The sequence below is a fragment of the Podarcis muralis genome, chromosome 11 (assembly GCF_964188315.1).
Source record: "Podarcis muralis chromosome 11, rPodMur119.hap1.1, whole genome shotgun sequence".
Lineage (NCBI taxonomy): Eukaryota > Metazoa > Chordata > Lepidosauria > Squamata > Lacertidae > Podarcis > Podarcis muralis.
In genome coordinates, this window is record NC_135665.1 from 37,630,327 (window position 1) to 37,650,125 (window position 19,799).

Genomic DNA, 19,799 nt, shown 5'->3' on the forward strand with positions numbered 1-19,799 from the left:
GATTCCCAGCAACAGCTCTTCAGGGGACTAGTGTCTATGACAGTGGAGGCAAAACACAGCTATCATGCGTAGTAGTCACTGATAGTCTTACCCTCCATAAAAAAATGTCTAATCCACACAAGTGGGTGGCCATCACTGCCTCTTGCGGGAGCAAATTTCATAGTTCAACTATGTGCAGTGTGAAAAAGTAGTTTCATCTGTCTGTTCTGGGGCTGTGTATACACACACCCTATGAAACACACAAGGGTTATTTTTCCCCACAGTGTACACAGCAGTTTGCAATTGTACAAACAAGGGACGCTGTGGGTTAAACCACAGAGCCTAGGACTTGCCGATCAGAAGGTCGGCGGTTCGAATCCCAGCGACGGGGTGAGCTCCTGTTGCTTGGTCCCAGCTCCTGCCAACCTAGCAGTTTGAAAGCACGTCAAAGTGCAAGTAGATAAATGGGTACCACTCCGGTGGGAAGGTAAACGGCATTTCCGAGCGCTGCTCTGGTTCGCCAGAAGCGCCAGAAGTTGGCCACATGACCCCGGCTTCCTCGGCCAGTAAAGCGAGATGAGCGCCGCAACCCCAGAGTCGGTCACGACTGGATCTAATGGTCAGGGGTCCCTTTACCTTTTATCACACAATAACATCATTTAACGCAGAAGCCATGCTGACTATATACACAAGGGGGCATGTTTTCAAACCAATGAGCAATGGTGTTCGCTATTCCTATTCCCTCAATTACTGTTTCAGTAGACCCTTAAAAATATTTTTACACTCTTTCAAAAGAGAGGGGTTGGAAATTGGTGTTTTGATATAAAGACAGCTCCCCATTTACACGGGGGTTGTGTTCCGAGGCACCACACGTTTAAGTGAAATTGCGTGAACACCATTGAAAAAGCCAGCAAACACCCTCCAAACCACCTTCCTCAAACTCCAATTCGCCACAGTTTGCACAAGGGCTTATGGGATTGCATTTGCAAAGGCTCATCAGATTGTTACACTGTTTTTATGCCTTTTTGTGCAACAGGAATGGTCACATATGCCTTGAATGCATGTAAATGGGAAGTTGTCGGTACTGATATACAGAGGAAATGTAATCAATCTATGGATTTGTTTAGTGACAATGCACAACCTACATTTCTTCATACATACATACATACATACATACATACCAGAAACAAACATGCAAAGGCAAATTATCAAGACAGACAAAATGTCCTGGTCACCAAAGAACTTTCAGTTGCACTTGAGGTGGGTGGGGACTTCCTTGTAGAAGCTTCTGGGGGAGGAAATGGGTCCGAAGGGCGCTTCATTTGGTAAGAGGGACTACAATGTCTTTGTTTTAAACGCAAAAAGTCCCAGGTTCAATTTCTAGCATTTCCAAGTAGAGCTGGAAGACCCTCAATCTGAAACACTGGAGCAATGCTACCGATCAGTGTAGACAATACTGAGCTATATGGACCAATGGTATAAGCCATCCTCAGATACCCGGTGCCTTGTGGGTCATCTTAGGGAAATAAAAGGCTAAGGAGTAAACCCTACACAAATCTGGAATGAAGTAAAATGGCTGAATGGTGTCTTGTACACCTCCTTCCAGCAACTCCAGCAGCCAAGCTGGTGCTAAATGTTCTGGTTACCAGTCTCTGCAGCCACAGCAGGTGCTGTGATTCTCCAGCAGTTTGACCTCACCCCCAGAGGCGCACTCTGTTGTCTCTCAATAGAGAGACGGATGCTAAGAAAAGATCTTCAGATGAATGGCAATATATAAATTTAATAAATGATAATTAAAAATAATAGTGGAAGGCAGCTGTTCTTCTGCTTCCTTCCTGCAGCTCCCTGTACTGTACAAGTGTGGACCATGTCATATGAAGCTGCAGTGAGAGAGGGAATCACCTGAAAACCAGAGGACTCTTGTGTCAGCAAAGCTCTCACTTAAATTACATCCTTCCATCTGATTTGGGATTATTCTTCCTTCCCACTGCCCTATACCCCATTGCTGTTCACCGTTCAGGAGCATGCACACACACACGTACGCACGCACACCATGGGGTTGTCAGGGGTACAGTGGATTGCAGAAGGAAAAATAGAAAGAGAAGGCTGGTTGAGCAAACTGTAAACTTATAATAAGAGGGCTTTACAATGCAGGTATCACTGTTGTACAAGACAGCAGGGAAGAAGCGAAGTTGCTTATCCTAACAATGGCAGTATGCAACTTTAATGAGAGGCAAGGTAATAAAAACATACATCACTTACCTAGGAATATTATACACAAACAATAGGCTTATTTGGGGTATAAGATGGTTTTGTGAATATAAACGGCAAGTTAACATTTCAATAAACATTAATGTGAATATAAATTGTAAACCAACATTTCAACTTTAAAGTATACATACTTGTTCCTCTGAAGGATATGGCAATGTGGTCATCATTAAAGCTTCTGTTTCTTCAAGGTGTTTTATATGAAGCTGACATTTTACATTTATATCTGTTATTTGTGTGCAATCACCATCTGTTTGGTCTGGTGTCGGTTGTTTGTCTGCGATGATGAACCAACTTCCCTTGCCTTCTGGCTGACAGACAGATGCTGCTGCAGATTCTGACAAGGAGTTCAGAGCTGTGAGAAGCTCTACAGGCAGGGCATTGCTCTCCTTATTTACAGCCTTAGCCATAGAAATAGCACCATCCTGATTTTCCAATATGTCAAGCATTTTGAGGGTCTCAGAATCATCAAGTGGTTCCATCAAATCTTCAAATTCCACAGCCATTGTTTCATCTACACTTATACTTGATTGCACTGTTTCAAATGGATGGTTTTCTGTCATATCTTCCTTACTGACAATTTGAAAAACCTCTGACATCTCTGTATCTTGTGGAATTGAATCCTCTATTGCATCCATACCAGAAAGAAGGCTTATTTCTGGAGACACTTCAACATTTAAAGTCTCTGTAAGCTAATGATAAAAACATATGCTAATTTAACACTCAAAAGCACACATTTGCAAAGCTTTCTTCAAAGAAAATGCTGCTTCCTCTTCATAGCTCTTTTTAAAATAGCTTTTTTAAATGGCTTTTTAAAACAGCTGTTTTTGTACCTTCCCCAGTTCTATTATATTTCTTTTAATCTGAGACAAAAGTGCACAATTTACTAGACTGTATATTTACATAATAGTTTTAAGATACTTAAAGAAAAAGGGTTTACCCTGATACACTTTGCTAAAAACTTTAATGGTTTCTTATGATCCCTCAGTCTGCTTCCAGGGAGCTTACAGCCAACTTTTACTCGTTATTAGTCTTTTACATTTAAATGTTTTTCTCAGTATCATTCATTCATTCATTGTTATATTTTTTCTTATGACATGAAGGTATTTGATGCAATTGTACTGCTAAAGCTATGTATTTTCTCTGGTCTTTAGATGGCTTTGTGGGTTGATATGTATTGCTTAAAAATTGGTTTTATTTTAATTTTCTCTGTCTTGTATTTTCTATTTTTCATAAAGTTGATAACTCCCCAGAGGAGTGAGTTAATGGGAAAGTATAAATGCAAAAAATAAATTGATTGATAAAAATATTTCTAAATGCCCATTTACATAAAATATCAAAGTGCTCCACAGCATAAAGTACCATAACACAATACCAAATAATAAATTTAAAACCTGGTCCTGTTATTAGCCTGGGAACCCACCCAGAAAACATATATAACCCACTGTAAAAAAGCTGAAGAAAAACTGTTTTCTTTAGTACAATTGGAGGTCTACTACTAGAGCATCAGCACAGGCAATATGGTGGGCTCCAATAATCTTCTTGCTTTCTCCAGTGTGCTGTGATATTATGACAAGTCAACCAGCAGAGAGGGGGCTGAATGGAGTGAAATCTGCTGGGATAATGCTAGCAAGACACAGGAAATCAAATAAGTGGACATGAGAACTGTGGTTGGATAGGATGACAGGGAATGATCAAAATGACATGGATGTCAAGGGAATCAAAACCCTTTCTGTGGAGAAACTTGGAGTACATGGTTACTAGGGATGCCACCTTCCTGTTCACTATGCTATGGAGGTCTTCACTTGGGAGGGTGACATGTTGTCTTTGTGGCTACCCTGTTATCTTTTGTGTGTATCCTGGATAGAGTGAAATCACAAAATTGTTTAGCTATTGCCATGCACTGATTGGTGTCTTCTGTGTATGAGTAAATGATGGGGTGTCACAAGCACACAAAGTTTAAAAAAAAATCTCTCTCTTCCATGGTCCCAACAAAAATAGTTACTCTTGAAATGCAAATGGCAGCTTCAAAGAAGCTATTTTGGTCAGGACCACGGCAGGGAGAAGAAAAAGTTAAACTTCCCTTCCCCAAGGTTCCAAGGCTGCTAGTTACATAAGAAAAATTGTGTGTGTTAATTTCATTCATGCAATTAATATCACATCTAGTTCAGTGCTCATAATAGAACCAATGGAGCTACTGCAGGAAAATTACAAAAATACATTTTCAATACTCAACATACTATGTTGGCAAGTCTCACCTGTTACATTCTTTCACAATCTTGTATGGTGTAATAATTTGTATCACAATAACTTCTGCACTGTATCATTATACACATCCTATGGGCATGCTGATTGATTTGCATAAAAACAGCAAGCTCAAGCTCAAGCTCAGACTGAATGTTTGAAATGACATCTTTGTTAAGATTAGGTAAAGGTAAAGGTAAAGGGACCCCTGAGGGATGCGGGTGGCGCTGTGGGTTAAAGCCTCAGCGCCTAGGACTTGCCGATCGAAAGGTCGGCGGTTCGAATCCCCGCGGCGGGGTGCGCTCCCATTGGTCCCAGCGCCTGCCAACCTAGCAGTTTGAAAGCACCCACGGGTGCAAGTAGATAAATAGGGACCGCTTACTAGCGGGAAGGTAAACGGCGTTCCGTGTGCTGCTCTGGCTCGCCAGATGCAGCTTGTCACGCTGGCCACGTGACCCGGAAGTGTCTGCGGACAACGCTGGCCCCCGGCCTATAGAGTGAGATGGGCGCACAACCCTAGAGTCTGCCAAGACTGGCCCGTATGGGCAGGGGTACCTTTACCTTTTAAAGGGACCCCTGACCATTAGGTCATCGTGACCGACTCTGGGGTTGCGGCACTCATCTCGCTTTATTGGCCGAGGGAGCCGGCGTACAGCTTCCGGGTCATGTGGCCAGCATGTCTAAGCTGCTTCTGGCGAACCAGAGCAGCGCACGGAAAAGCCGTTTACCTTCCCGCCGGAGCGGTACCTATTTATCTACTTGCACTTTGACGTGCTTTCGAACTGCTAGGTTGGCAGGAGCAGGGACCGAGCAATGGGAGCTCACCCCGTCGCGGGGATTCGAACCACCAACCTTCTGATCGGCAAGCCCTAGGCTCTGTGGTTTAACCCACAGCGCCACCCGCGTCCTTGTTACGATTACAGTTATTTGTTTGTTTGTTTATGTAATAAATATCTGGAGAAAACATGTTCGTAGGCTTTCACGGAGGAAGGGGGAATTCCATGAGGCATAAATTAATTGAAAAACAGAGATTATATAGTTACAATTGGGGGGGAGGGGAACACTAACAGACCTACATTTCTGTCTGTTTCCAGAAATCCAGCCACTTCAGAATCTAAACCTAAAACAACATCAAATAAGTGAATTTTAAATTTTCTTTTCAATGCATATCACTTTGAATATCCTTTAAAACATAGTATGGTCTTTGAAGGGAAACAGTAAATACCAAATTTAGCCATCCTGGAACTGAAGGAAAAAGAGCTTCTGACCACCTATGAGGAAAGCATAGCCTCCCTTCACAATAAAGCTTCTATTAACATTATACCTAGTGTGTCACCTAAAATTAATCTGTAACTTAACAAGCAGAACTTGTATCCAGAAGCTTCCCCTTACACCAGTGGGAGCATCCCTTGAAATACAAATAGCAGCTTCAGAGAGGTAATTGTCATCAGGACTATGGACTCTCTATGGCCCCAAGACTGCTCAAACTTGCCTGTGGCTGCTATTTACATAACCAAAAAATGTGTCTAGTTTGCCCTTTACAGGCACAATTTGTGTGCCTCTACATTTCCCCCCTATGACTAATAGCAGCTTCTGGGGGGAGGGCGATTTGGATCTGACCACTGACAACCGGGGCAAAGGGTTAGACTTCCCCACAAGGACTGATCCCCAAGCAAACTGGGACTTTCATTTCTTAAGAAAGAAAAAGGCGTGGAGAGTGTCAATCATGGAATTTCTATGTAACATCTAATTTGGACCTGATGGATGGCTTTTCTATTTTGAAAGGGATAACAACAGGAACCTTTGACAAGCTTGCTGATGTCACTGGCATACCTTTAATGTGTGGTTGATATATTGTGTTTATTAGATTTCTACTATTGTTGCTATTTTCTACATTGTGATTTTAATAGAAGTAATCAGTCTTGTGCAAAATATGTGTACTAAAAAGGCAGTGTGTACATTTTTATATAGCTATATGAAATAAGATCTTCCTGCAGCCAAAGATGGTTGAATCTCATTAAATCTCCAACTACTTTGTGCAATCCATTATAAAACTTACAAATTGCAGACTTTCCCATTTTATTCACCAACATTCTTTTGTATGTTATTTTGCTTAACATCTAACCTTGAATGAAAGTACTTATGAATTTGAAAGTATGTTCTCTATGTCCTAAGGCAGCTGCAGCACTATTTAGGTTTTTGGCTCATGGCGCTCTCCCAATGTCCACATATGCACCTGTTCCAGTTCACAACTTCCCATGTTCGGCATGAAAGTCTGAAGGGGAATGTTACGAGTGAGTGTGCTTACAATTCTTCTCTTGATTAGGAGCTCTGCATTATCAAGGGTCCTGATCGCAGGGAAGTTTGTAAGCACATTCACCCAAATGCACTTAGAATCCTCCTTCAAATGGTGCTAAATGGTGGGCCTGAAATAGATGTATATATTGGGGGTGGGTTGTGTATGTAACCCCTCCCTAGTTTAAGCCTTATTTAAGCTGAATAGGGCTAATGGGAACAGGTACCTCCAGGGTATATGAGTCTTCTGCTCTGGCAATTTAGTTCAAATCCAGAATTATGGGATGCAGTATAAGGGCAGGGTGGGAGGGAGGAAGAAATCATTTCACAATGGATTTAGGTAACCTTCCTCTTAATGGACTGCACTGCCTTGTGAAGTTCTAGGTGACCACGCTAATAGGCATTACGTAAAACCACTGCACAGAAATTGGAGGCCAATTACAAACTCCTTTCTGAGACTGAAACTCCAAAAGCCATTTAGTTCCTTACTGTGCTGTATATAGATACATCTGTTTGATATTTTCTGCAAACTGTGTAATAACTATACTTAAACAAGTTACTCTCCATTACATAAACATGCAGATAAAAAGCTTGTATCATCCATGTACAGTAGCAGCTGGTGAATGATCAAGTTGGCAAATACCTGTAACACTGATGGGACAGTTTATCCCAGCTCTAGAAAGGAAAAGAACAGATAACATTAATTAACTTTGCATGTTTGGGTGATTTAGGCTTGATTGTAATCTCTGTTTTACTCAGATCCTTCACACTTATTTGTAGGTGATATAATGATGAATGTATGGTAACAATTTGTTGCACACAAATGCATGAAATCATCAGGATTTCTAAAGTACTTAAAAGGCACTATTTCTAAAACAAAACATACGTATGTTATCTAAAACTTAAACAGTTGAAATCAGGGAGACTAAGGCTGCAGTTGTAATTATATTTACTTGGGAGTAAGTCCCAATGAGTATAGTAGGTCTTACTTCCAAACAAACATGGACAGTATTGGGCTGTAAAAAGATAATCAGTTCTAACTTTTTTCCATCCAATTCTGCACTTGGTGGTGCATGACAGGTGGCTGATATAATGATACATCCAAATTACCAGTATGGCTTTAGAAAAATGATGTTTTTTTTCTTACTCAAATAAAAAAACTAAAACCTCAAATCTATCACTATCCTTTTATTGCTGATAACAAAACATTGCTCTGGCAGGGTCCGAGAGCCCTCCTTTGCCATCTCTCTGACTACAGTCCTGAAGCTTGGGCTGTTCAATGAAAGATGTAGATTGTCCAGTGCTTTTTTCCTAGAAAAAAGGTGCTAGTACTCAGCCTACAAGGGAGGGCTCTCAGACCCTGCCAGAGCATTGCACCTCCCTTCCTAAGCTGGGCAGAAGCTTCCCAGGCTTTGAGAAGGGGGGTGTGAGGGATCCTGCAGCCCTCCTGCCTCCTTCCCAAAACTGGGGAAGCTTTAGGAAGGAGGTGGGAGGGCTCTCAGGCCCTGCCAGAACATCGTGCCTCCTTCCCTAAGCCAGGTAGAAGCTTCCTGGGCTTTGGGGGAAAGGTGCAAGGCTCTGAGGGGGATGGAGGTGCTGGTACTGCATATCAGTGCATACCACAAGATAAAAAGCACTGAGTTTGTCCGTATATTTTTCTGAGTATCTGAGAAACAGGTTAGCATGGTAAATTTCCTTCTGAATAAAAGGTGTGTGATTAGGAATACAGAGGAGGAATACAGATATAATTAAAAAATAACAACCCACAAAGGGCACATGCTCAAGGCAAAACTGAAGGCAAAGTTGCAATCAAAAAGCCATCTAGCACTCAGATATCAGTTAGACTTCCTGCTCCATGACCTAAACACATGACCTCTGAAAATGTAGCTTCTCTATTTCTAAATAGCCTGTTATGGTGATATCTAGAAATTAATTTGCAAGATTCAGACCTGATAAAGAAAGATAAGGCATTCTGGTTTTACTTACTCCTGCAAAGGAGTGAGCTACTTATTCATGTCCATTAAAATCATTTTATAAATATGAAGTGAACTGTTCTCTCTCACTTCTGTAACAAGCATGTAAGGGCAAAATATAAAAAGAAACACAAAGCACTGTGGATGCATTTTGAGCTCTCTCTGTGTGTATGTGTGCCCACAGTATTCCAGCAAAGCAAATGCTAGAATATCATCCTGCTACTCCTTGCTGGCTTATGCTTTAACTACTACTTGTTGGGATTGGAACTTAACAGGTTAAGTTGTTCCCATGGTGCCACCATTCTGACGTCAGTTTTCGAAGGTGGGAGGAGTTTGGGAGGAGTTTGTCAGTCTCACTCTGTGTTGTGAGGGGAAAGGAGCAGTTTTGTAATGGCTGCAAGCAGTCCTGGATTTTTCTGAGAAAATGATGAAATAAACGGCTGTAAATAGACAAACCTGTGCTCTGTGTGTTCGTCTGCAAGCTGAGCCGAAAAACATGACAGTTTTACACCGCTGTGTGAAACTCTGCTGAGACGTGACTGAGTGCTCCGAGCGGAAGTGTGCCGGGCGGCCATAAATCGCTAATCGAGGATCGCAAATCAATTAACGGGAGGCACGTGAGATTAAACAGTCCAATAGGTTATGGGTAACCTAAATCACCGATCGTAAAACTGTCATTGGTGGCTGCCGAAAGCTTTGATCTGCGGTGTAAAGCAGAGAAGCACGGCAGGAGAACGGGAGGCCGGAATCTGAAGCAAGCAAGCAAGCTGAAAAAACGCAGAGATTTGCCTGTGTTGCTGAATGCTGTGGAGCCAAGGAGCTGAGAGCAGCTGGAAAATCGTTTCTCCGGACGGGTGCTGGATACGCTGTGAGTAAGCTTGGGGCCCCTTGGGAGAACGGGAAAAGATGGCGGACGGCCATGATTCATTCTCCGTGCCTTTTGAAAAACTAAACGGCAAGAATTGGGCAGAATGGAGTCGAAAGCTGAAGGCCTGGCTGGTAGCCAAGGGTCTGTGGGAGGCGGTCTTAAGGCCTCCACTGCCTCAACCAGCCGCCGGAGCTGCAGCTGCAGCAATTGCAGATGCGCATGCCTCGCAGAGGAGAAATCAGAAAGCCCTGGGAGCTATAGTGCTCAGTTTGGAGGGTTCAGAGTTGCCCCATGTGGAGGGGTTGGACACTGCGCATGAAGCTTATGCTGCTCTTGAAAGAGTGCACCACAGGACCACGGCTGGTGCAAAAATCCACACCACCAGGCGTTTGTTTGAAATGAAGCTGCGTCCAGGTGGGGACATAAGACAGCATGTTACAGAGATGCTCTCTGTGTTTAATGAACTGCGGCTGTTGCAGGTGAACTTTACAGATGAGCTGAAGGTTTATATTTTGCTCAGCTCTCTGGACAAAAGTTATGACAATCTATGTCTAACTTTGGAGTCTATGAGTCCGCAGGATTTGACTCTGGCGTACGTCACGGGACGCTTGACTGACGAACAGGAGAGACGCCTAAGGGAGGGCAAGTCTGGCGCAGGCAGCTCCGCCGGAAGCAAGGGGGGGGCCAGGCCAGATGAGAGCTCTGTTCAGGCTTTTTCCATTCGTCGGTGTTATACGTGTGGGTCCAACAGCCATCTTAAAAGAGACTGCCCACAAAGAGCGAGGACAGCTGCACAGGAAGGCTTCAAGGTCAATCAACTGAACTCTCATGGGAACCAGTCGGGTTTCCATGGCAACAGGCCTGGGAAGACGGGCAGGCGTGGAACTGAGGCTGGTGGACGTGCCAGGAGCCAGGAGGAGACTTATCAGATAACAGCTAGTCTGGCTTTGTCTGAAGACAGCTGTGGGACAGAGCTAAGTTTTGTTATTGACTCTGCAGCTAACTGCAATTTGATTCCAGAGACACCAGCTGTCGAGAGGTGGAATTGCAAGGCAATTCCGGCTGGGAAGACTGTACTTTTTGCGAATGGACAGAGAGGGAATGTCAATAATTATGTAAATGTGCATGTGCTTGCTTTACAGGAGACGATGGAGTTTTGTACCGTTCCTGGGATGCACCACTGTCTTTTATCTGTGCCTTATTTACTGAAAAAGGGATTTAAGGTTTGTTTTCAGGATGATGTGTGCACAATCTCCAAAGGAGGGAGGATGCTTGCCAAGGTTAAAAAGGGGCAGAATGATCTCTTCATTCTTAAAACGCCTCTGGAGGGTGATGGGAAGGTTGAGAAAGCACAAGCACTGCGTGCTACAATTCCCAATCATGATTCATGTGTCCATGCTTGGCATACACGAACAGCTCATGGTTCTCTAGAAGAACTACAGGTGCTGCCGGAGGTTTCCAAAGGTTGTCACATCGCAGAATGTGGATATGCTATAAATTGTGAAACTTGCAAACTGGCAAAGGTAAAAGGATGCAGTTATCCAAAAGTGGAGAGGGTAACCACGAGACCTTTTGAACTGGTCCACATAGATTTGTGGGGTCCTGTAAAGGAACCAAGTCTGGGGGGGGCCAGGTATCTGCTGACGGTGCAGGATAATTTTACACAGAATACATGGACCCATGGTCTCAAATCCAAGGATGATGCAGCACAGCTGATCAAAGGATGGATTGAGGAGGTGGAACAAAGGTTTTCCACCAGAGTGCAAGCGGTGACCAGTGATAGCGGAGCCCAGTCAACAGGTTCTGCTTTGCAGAAGTTCTTTCGCAAGAAAGGGATACGTCACTCAGTGACTTCACCCAATCAGTGGGGGGTGGCAGGGCTGAGACGCCAGGCTCTGGTTCAGGCTGCACAGGTGTTGCTGAAAGATTCTGAGTTACCTCCAAGGTTTTGGCTGGAGGCAATCAAGTATGTGAGCTTCACCTGGAATCGTACTTACAATACGCTAGTAGGTGACACACCTTTTAGATTGTTGCATGGCAGGAAACCCCAGATTCATTTTTTGCGTATGTTTGGTGCAAGTGCATCTGTGCCGGTACCTACTGCTTTGCAGGGGCCAGATGGATCCAAGTTCCGGAAAATGATCTTCTGTGGGTATGAGCCAGCGGCGAGTGCATGGAGGTTCGCATTTCCATCAGGTGATCAGAGTAAGTTACTGATCAGTAAGCACGCTGAGTTCTATGAGCAGGAGAAAAGGTCAAAAACTGCTGTCCAGCATGATCTGCTCTCAGAATGCCTATCTGATTCTGAGGAGGAAAGAGAAACAGAGGCTGATCCCGATGATGAGGACCAGGTACACGATCAGGGTTCAGAATCCGATGATGATGATCAGATCGCTGACCAAAGTCAGGAGCAAAGTCAGGAACAGGAGGAGGTATCTGTAGTTTCTCCACAAGATGTAAAAAGAACACCCAAAAGCGAGCCCAGTTCTCCTGTGAGTGTAATGGAAAGGATTCGAAAACGTTTTAAGTCAGAGGGGGAATCCCGTGATGCTGAGGACACATCTTCTGGTGGCAGTGAGTCAGAGGTAACATCTGAGTTTGTGCCCAGAAGGTCTAGTCGCTCAACAAAGGGCGTTCCACCTGAAAGATACCAGGCAACAAGTGCGTGGGCCAGATTCGCACAGTGTGATTCTGGGAGTGTTGAAGGGGTTCAACAGGTGCCTGAGAAAGATGCCGAGAAGGGGCACAAGGCAAAGGGGAAGGTGTTGAACTCAAAAAGGGTCTTGTCAGAATGGGCGGCAAAGGGGGGTGTTGGGATTGGAACTTAACAGGTTAAGTTGTTCCCATGGTGCCACCATTCTGACGTCAGTTTTCGAAGGTGGGAGGAGTTTGGGAGGAGTTTGTCAGTCTCACTCTGTGTTGTGAGGGGAAAGGAGCAGTTTTGTAATGGCTGCAAGCAGTCCTGGATTTTTCTGAGAAAATGATGAAATAAACGGCTGTAAATAGACAAACCTGTGCTCTGTGTGTTCGTCTGCAAGCTGAGCCGAAAAACATGACAGTTTTACACCGCTGTGTGAAACTCTGCTGAGACGTGACTGAGAGCTCCGAGCGGAAGTGTGCCGGGCGGCCATAAATCGCTAATCGAGGATCGCAAATCAATTAACGGGAGGCACGTGAGATTAAACAGTCCAATACTACTTCCTCCACCTGTTGGGGGATGAAGCAGCCCACAGCCAGTTGACTGAGGTGGGAGCATTATACTGTTTGCTTCCATCACAGGCATCCAGCTGCAAGCGCTTTCTTTTTCAGGAAGAGGTGGCAGTGGTAGTGAGCGGGCAGGTGATTGAGCAGGGAAAGGAACCACCCGACAGTGGGGTACCAGAAATGGAAGCAATGCAACCTCCTCTTGCGTCAGGCAACAAGCCATAGAAAGCATCTATCAACGGGAAGAGGAGGGGACAGACACAGCAGCAGCCAGAACATTCAGCAGGAAGAAGATAATATATAATCATAGAATTGTAGAGCTGGAAGGGTCATCTACTACAACCCCCTGCAATGCAAGAATCTCAACTAAACAGTTCTTGGTTTCAATGGCAGATCTTCCTTTGTTATGTCCCTGCATGGTTGTTGCATGGTTGTTAATTCAGCCTTGGAAATAAACCCACAAAAGTCATCAGTCTGCTAAGAGGTTAGCACTGTGCATTTTCAGATGAATTTGCATAGGAAGGGGCTTTCCTTCTCTCATGGCTAGAACAGAAACAAAGTGGACTGACCTAGAAGGGCTCTCTCATGAGTTCTATCCATCCTCCACCAGCTTGCTCACTGGCCAACATGGAATTCTTGGGTGGATAAGGGCTACAACCAGGCAATTTGTTAAAGCCATGGTTCCCTTGATTCTATGAAGATCAGATTATATTGATGACTTGAAGAATACTTATTAGGTTAAGGAAACCAAGACAGACAAATGAGAAAGCATCATCTTTAGACTGTAAGTCTAAGTGAAGCTTAGCAAGGTTTGAAGGAATAAGTAGCAACCAGGTGAGGAGACTGAAGGAAGCAGGACAGATTGGAACAATGTACATTTTGTACTTAACAACCTGTAATTAAGATTAAGTAACATAATTATGCAACTGAAAAATCTAAAGGATTCCAACAGCCCAACACATCTGATGAGTTATATTGCATGAAAAATTGCAAAATTAGATGATCAGGTGATTTTTAGATGAAAGTTGTAATTATTGGATTAATGTCATAATTTTCTGATTTTAATTAAACCCTGCTTGTAAGTACATCCATTCATTCTGATGCAATTTCTGGCAGATGTAACGCAGAAAACATCTGCTTACACCCTTGAATACATTAACAGATGTCACACCATCTGATATTTAATACAGAACCTATAGTAATAAGGGACGCGGGTGGCGCTGTGGGTAAAAACCTCAGCGCCTAGGGCTTGCCGATCGAAAGGTTGGCGGTTCGAATCCCCGCGGCGGGGTGCGCTCCCGCTGCTCGGTCCCAGCGCCTGCCAACCTATTAGTTCGAAAGCACCCCCGGGTGCAAGTAGATAAATAGGGACCGCTTACTAGCGGGAAGGTAAACGGTGTTCCGTGTGCGGCTCTGGCTCGCCAGAGCAGCTTCGTCATGCTGGCCACGTGACCCGGAAGTGTCTTCGGACAGCGCTAGCCCCTGGCCTCTTGAGTGAGATGGGCGCACAACCCTAGAGTCTGTCAAGACTGGCCCGTACGGGCAGGGGTACCTTTACCTTTACCTATAGTAATAAATCTTCCCTGTTCAATATTTCTATTATTAAAAGAAGCCACACCTGAGTGGTGAACACAATAACCTGCCCCAGCTTGGAACAAGAGATGCTATCTCTCTTGTATTTAAAAGGAATTTATCCTATCCCACATATATCATGTACTTTCTCCTGAATCTTGCTCTTTTAGATCCATTTCTCCACTGTGTCTTTTGCTACTATTTCCAGCTGTGGGGGAGGAGGTTCTTATTCTTTCCCTACAACACATTGATCACAGCTAACTTTTTTATGCATTAGATTAAAAAAAACCCAGCCCTACCATTAGATTGAGACAACCAACCATAGCTGTCAACATTTTCCTTTTTTTAAGGGAAATTCCCTTATTCCGAATAGGATTCCTCACAAGAAAAGGGAAAAGTTGACAGCTATACAACCAACCCAGGCAGGAGGTGCTGTGGGTGTGAGTAGCCCCCACAGCCACTCCCCAGGGTCCTCCCCCATCCACCATTCCTATCTTACTGAGCCAGCAACCCACCAGTAGTGAATCTTGCTTGTTGCTGGACTGGGCAAGTAAGATGTTTCCCAACATATCAGAGACAGCAATGATGGGAAATACCCATAATCATAGGAGCCAACTCCTTGGGGTCGATGTTCCTTTGCTCCTCGCAATAAAATATTTGGGGGGCTGCCCCACGTTGATGGACATTGGCATTCAAATAGTATGCATGTGCCACATATTATGATCAATTATGCAGGGCGGGGCTTACCTGCCCCCCCCCAATATTTTATTCAAGTTGACTCCCCTACCCCTAATCAGGTGAGCAGGTATTCCAGCAGGCATCACATATGTATTGCTCTGCTCACATGATACATGTTGGTGGTGGTAGCAGCTATGGTGCCGCTGTTGCTTTACAGCATTTGAGTGGGAAGTGAAAAGACACCAGGTGGAGCAGTGAGCAAGTAGCACCAAAGTGTTGGAGGAAAGAGCTGCATGTGCCCCACATACTGCCCTGCACTCCCTATTGTAGCCTGCTATCTTGTAGTGCAGTAAAACACGCACCTTGTTAGTTCATAATTAAGATTGAACTGCCTCTTAATTGGTTTCTGCATGTAGAATGCAGAGGGCACTATCTTTAGCGTTTGTCTCAAGAAGCAAGTTGCCTTGGCTTGGTCCTGATTAGGTGATCAAAGTAAAAAAAAATCTAATTAAAATATTTTAATCATGAACCAATCTATGAATATGTGAATTTTAACACATATGGTAGCTCTGTTGATTACAGCGTGCTGCTGATCATGCCATGGTTGAAGGTTTGATCCCCATAAGGCACATCTGAATGTTCCTGCATTGCAGGGAGTTGGGACTAGATGATCCTAAGGCACCCTTGCAACTCTATGAATTTATGATTCAAGTCTATGATTCAAGGTATTCTATATTTATCATAGAACTATGCTATATTTATCCTAATAGCAGAATTTGGTCAAAATAAAGTTCTGCTGGATCTGGATTTGACCTTAATAAACTAAATCTAGCTCAATATTCAAATAATGGATCAATGCCACTTCTAAATGGAATTATGACTCAGTTTTTTACATAAGAACAAACAAAGGTCCACGTGCACACTGTCTTCAAACTCTGATATTTCCAAGAGTGTAATTTAATGAAAGGACATGCATAGATACAGTACCTAAACCAGGACAGCAGGCACTAGTCTACACAATTCCATGTTTTACAAGGCATACAGAAATGAAATATATATTTTTTTATGCAAAGCAGCAAATTTATTTGTTTGTTTCATATTTGCATGAAGTACATAACTTGTTTCTTTTTTAAAAAATGACGACCCCCAGTGGTGCAATGGGTCAGTGCATCTGGCTGTTAACAAGAAAGTTGGCGGTTGAAGTCCACCCAGGGACGGGTGTGGGCAGGGTTTCTATATTGCAGGGGGTTGGACTAGATAGCCCTCAGGTCCTTTCCAACTCTACAATTCTATGATTCTATGAAAATGTATAACATAGTTAATTACATTCCTCAGTTAGTTACTTAACATAATCCAACATTCTTCAGTAACCACACCCCCAGGATTAGTAAAATTCATACTTACGTAACTGTTCTCACTATCCTATGCAAATATGTACTTCTTTAAAATAACCTGGAACGTTCTCACATAAGTTACACTTAAAAATAAAACAAAAATTCCACCCCTTTACTACTTGTGCACAAACTAAAAGGTAATTTAGTTATTAATTGCCATTCACTGATATTCTTAAAATACCACTATCCTAGTCTGAATCCCAGGAATCCTTGTTTGAAGAAAGCTCTTATTTTTGAAATTATCATTTGGATATCTGACTGGATGCATTTTACATTCTACCTCAGGAGATTGGGAATGCAAGCAGACAACATAGGATAAATAATTTCTTCTATGTAACTAACAAACGGAAATCATTAAGTCCTTTATATTTTTCTCTACTTTTTTCTTCGTCTTATACAGTGGTACCTCGGGTTACATACGCTTCAGGTTACACACTCCGCTAACCTAGAAATAGTGCTTCAGGTTAAGAACTTTGCTTCAGGATAAGAACAGAAATCAGGCTCCGGCGGCGCGACGGCAGCAGGAGGCCCCATTAGCTAAAGTGGTGCTTCAGGTTAAGAACAGTTTCAGGTTAAGTACGGACCTCCGGAATGAATTAAGTACTTAACCCGAGGTACCACTGTATACGTCTCTTCTTTTTATCTTTTTTCTTCTCTCTCCCTCTCTTTACTATGGTGTCCTCTGCTCTGGGCTGTTATTGGGGTTCAGGATTACACACACTTGAAGATTATGGATGGGTGGAAGGACCCTGGATAAGAGCCAGAGAAGAGAAGACCTCCCAGGGTGAGTGACTGGAAGAAGACAGGAAAGCTCCCAGGTGAGAGCTGGGAAGGTCCACTAATTTTTGTGTGAGATAAGGGTTAAGAGCAATTATTTTTTTCCTAGATAAATAGGTGCTGGTACTCACCATGAAGATATTACAGTAAGTGCCACACAACTAAAAAAGAGGTGCTGGTACTGTGTACCCTTGCGCACCCCCTGAAAAAAGCACTGGTTAAGAGTCAAGACTCTGCATTTTCTTTTCTCTTTGTTTTTATCTAGGTTTATTCCTTTTGTTTTATTGTATCACAAAAAAGCTTTAATAAAATCTTATGGGGGGGGGGAGAAAGAAAACTATGTTCCTGTCTCTTCAGTACCAAATATTTGTACTGTATATCATTTACTTATTTATTTAAAAGGGAGGATATGCTGGGTTTATTCCTGCCAAGAACTTAGCTAGAATGATATGAAAGTTTTAAGGAGCTGCGGTATTTACAGCACATTTCCACTGCAGTGTGGTAAAGGTAAGAGAGAGGTTAGAGGCTCAGGCTTTGCCAAGGCCTTGCCAAAAACCTCTGAGATTTTGCCACCCCATATAGATTCAGGAGCTTGATGCAGAAACCCTGTTCACAAGACATACTGTTATGTGTGAAATACTGATGTGTGGTGTTGGGAGAGGGATTGCACCAGCTGCCTGTGCCCCCAACACCATTGATCTCACAAACCCTTTCCTGCTTTTGTATTCGTTAACTGAACTTGAGGAGGCAAGAGTTGCAAGACACACCTTCAGGAACCTTAATTGCCATTTTTACAGTGAACCATACCTGAACCATTTGACTGAAGACTATGTTTCCAAATAGGGGACCTCAAAAAAGCACAATGAAATCCCACGGGTGGTTGGTTGTATGCTTAGGACCGTGAGCGACTTTTGTTTTCTGTTTGGGAAGTTATGTGGAGGAGAGAGTAGGCAGTCATTTAGGACGGTTATATGGGCGGAAGGGCCACACACACCATTAATTTTACCATGCATCTGAATGAGTAACAGAAGCAACTGGCATATCCTGGTCAACGGGAGGCCTTTATTACAGGACCAACTGTAATCCTATACCAGATGAGCAAGCCCCACTGAACTCAGAGCGGCTTACTTCTGAGTAGCCACACACCCTTTGCCAGTATTCAGACACTTACAGTCAGCCCCAGAGGGTGACTTGTGATGCCTCTGTGAAGTGTTTGCACAACTAATTGTAACGTGTGTGTGTGTGTATTTGTCACCTCCTGGCGAGCAGCTCCTCTTCGTCCCCGTCGCTCTCAGGGACGGAACCCTCCACTATCGTCTCATCGCTGTCGGTCTCGCAGGTGCCGCCTCCCTCCGACATGGCTGCTACCTACGCCCCTCACCCCCCCAACCCCCTCTCAGGGACTTTTGCTCTTTGCCCGAAGCCAATTCCCCCTCCTTGCAAACGACCACAGGACCCCCGGCCCAACCGAAAGCCGCCTTCTCCTCAGGCAACACTTCCTCCCCTCGAGACTCTCTGAGGGGAGGCCCGGTGCATTTCGGGGGTCGTAGTCCTCCGTGCAAGATCCTGGTCCCTGACTAAAGCAAGGAGCTGTATTTGGTATTGGGAGAGCATTGGGAGGGTGGGGTGGTGAGGGTGTCAAGCTAAAGGGCATCCGAGAACATTTATTTAGTTACTTTACGTGTCGTTGTTGCTGTTTTCCAGAGCACCTTACAGGAGGAAAGGACTTGGGATGATGATGATGACGACGATGATGATGATTTTATACCCCACTCATCTGGCTGGGTTTGCCCAGTCACTCTGGTCGGCTCCCAACAGACTATTAAAAACACAATAAAGAGGTAGCTGTGCAAGGTGGCCGCTTATAACGAAAACAAATAAATTACAAACGAGTAAGAGATGAGAAAGTGCTACCCATTAGCTGGGCAGAACACGGGGACGATTGCCAGCCGAGAGAGATCACTTGGCAAGATTTCTGAATCTTAACTTCCGCTGCTGAAATACAATTAAAAAGGTATGCATTTAATAGGGAGTTAAGTGCGTTCAGTGACACAGGGCTGATTTGCAGGTAAACTGGATGTAGGCCAGTACCTTGTATTTTAATTTCAAAAAAATCACTTCCACGCTTTCCTTTTCATCTTCTGTTCCCTGCGCATCAAATGTTGCCACAGTTTTGGAGAATAGCTTCTTCTGTTCCTTGAACAGCTACATGACCTAAACAGGCAAAGCCTTTCCCCCCACATCCCTCTTATTTATGCCCTGAAATCATTCCCCTGCTCAGTTTCTGCATAAAAGCACAGAAGCTTTTTTATTCATAACTTTGCTGTAGCTACGGCAAACTGGTTATGTGAAGAGATGGTTTATGAATCATAAGTCATCTCTTCATGTGCCATGCATTTTTTTGAGAAAATCCAGTCAACAGCTTATATTTGCCGTAGCTGATTCACGCCACTGGTTTACCACACCTCAATTCGGTATGGGTGGATTACTGGGAAAAAAAACCAGAAACAGGTTGTGTACATTGGCCTAATGTCAGATTTTATTGCT

At 43.7% G+C, this 19,799-nt stretch overlaps 1 protein-coding gene across 10 annotated transcripts in view; it reads right to left on the bottom strand.

Annotated features, from left to right (window-relative positions):
* Positions 1 to 18,963, bottom strand: part of ANKRD31 (ankyrin repeat domain 31) — a 49,942-nt gene extending 30,979 nt beyond the window's left edge. For 7 of the 10 annotated variants that reach the window (XR_013394679.1, XM_077936288.1, XM_077936293.1 and 4 more), the window contains exons 1-4: positions 18,508 to 18,963; positions 7,430 to 7,461; positions 5,568 to 5,611; positions 2,382 to 2,939 (exon numbers count right to left, since the gene is read on the bottom strand). Coding sequence is in view for 8 of the 10 variants with exons in the window: in XM_077936288.1 (XP_077792414.1) it covers positions 2,382 to 2,939; positions 5,568 to 5,611; positions 7,430 to 7,461; positions 18,508 to 18,611 (738 nt within the window). In the remaining 2 variants the exon portion in view is untranslated. The other 3 variants (XM_077936290.1, XM_077936291.1, XM_077936295.1) reach the window with 3 other exon arrangements.
* Positions 18,964 to 19,799: the final 836 nt, after the last annotated feature.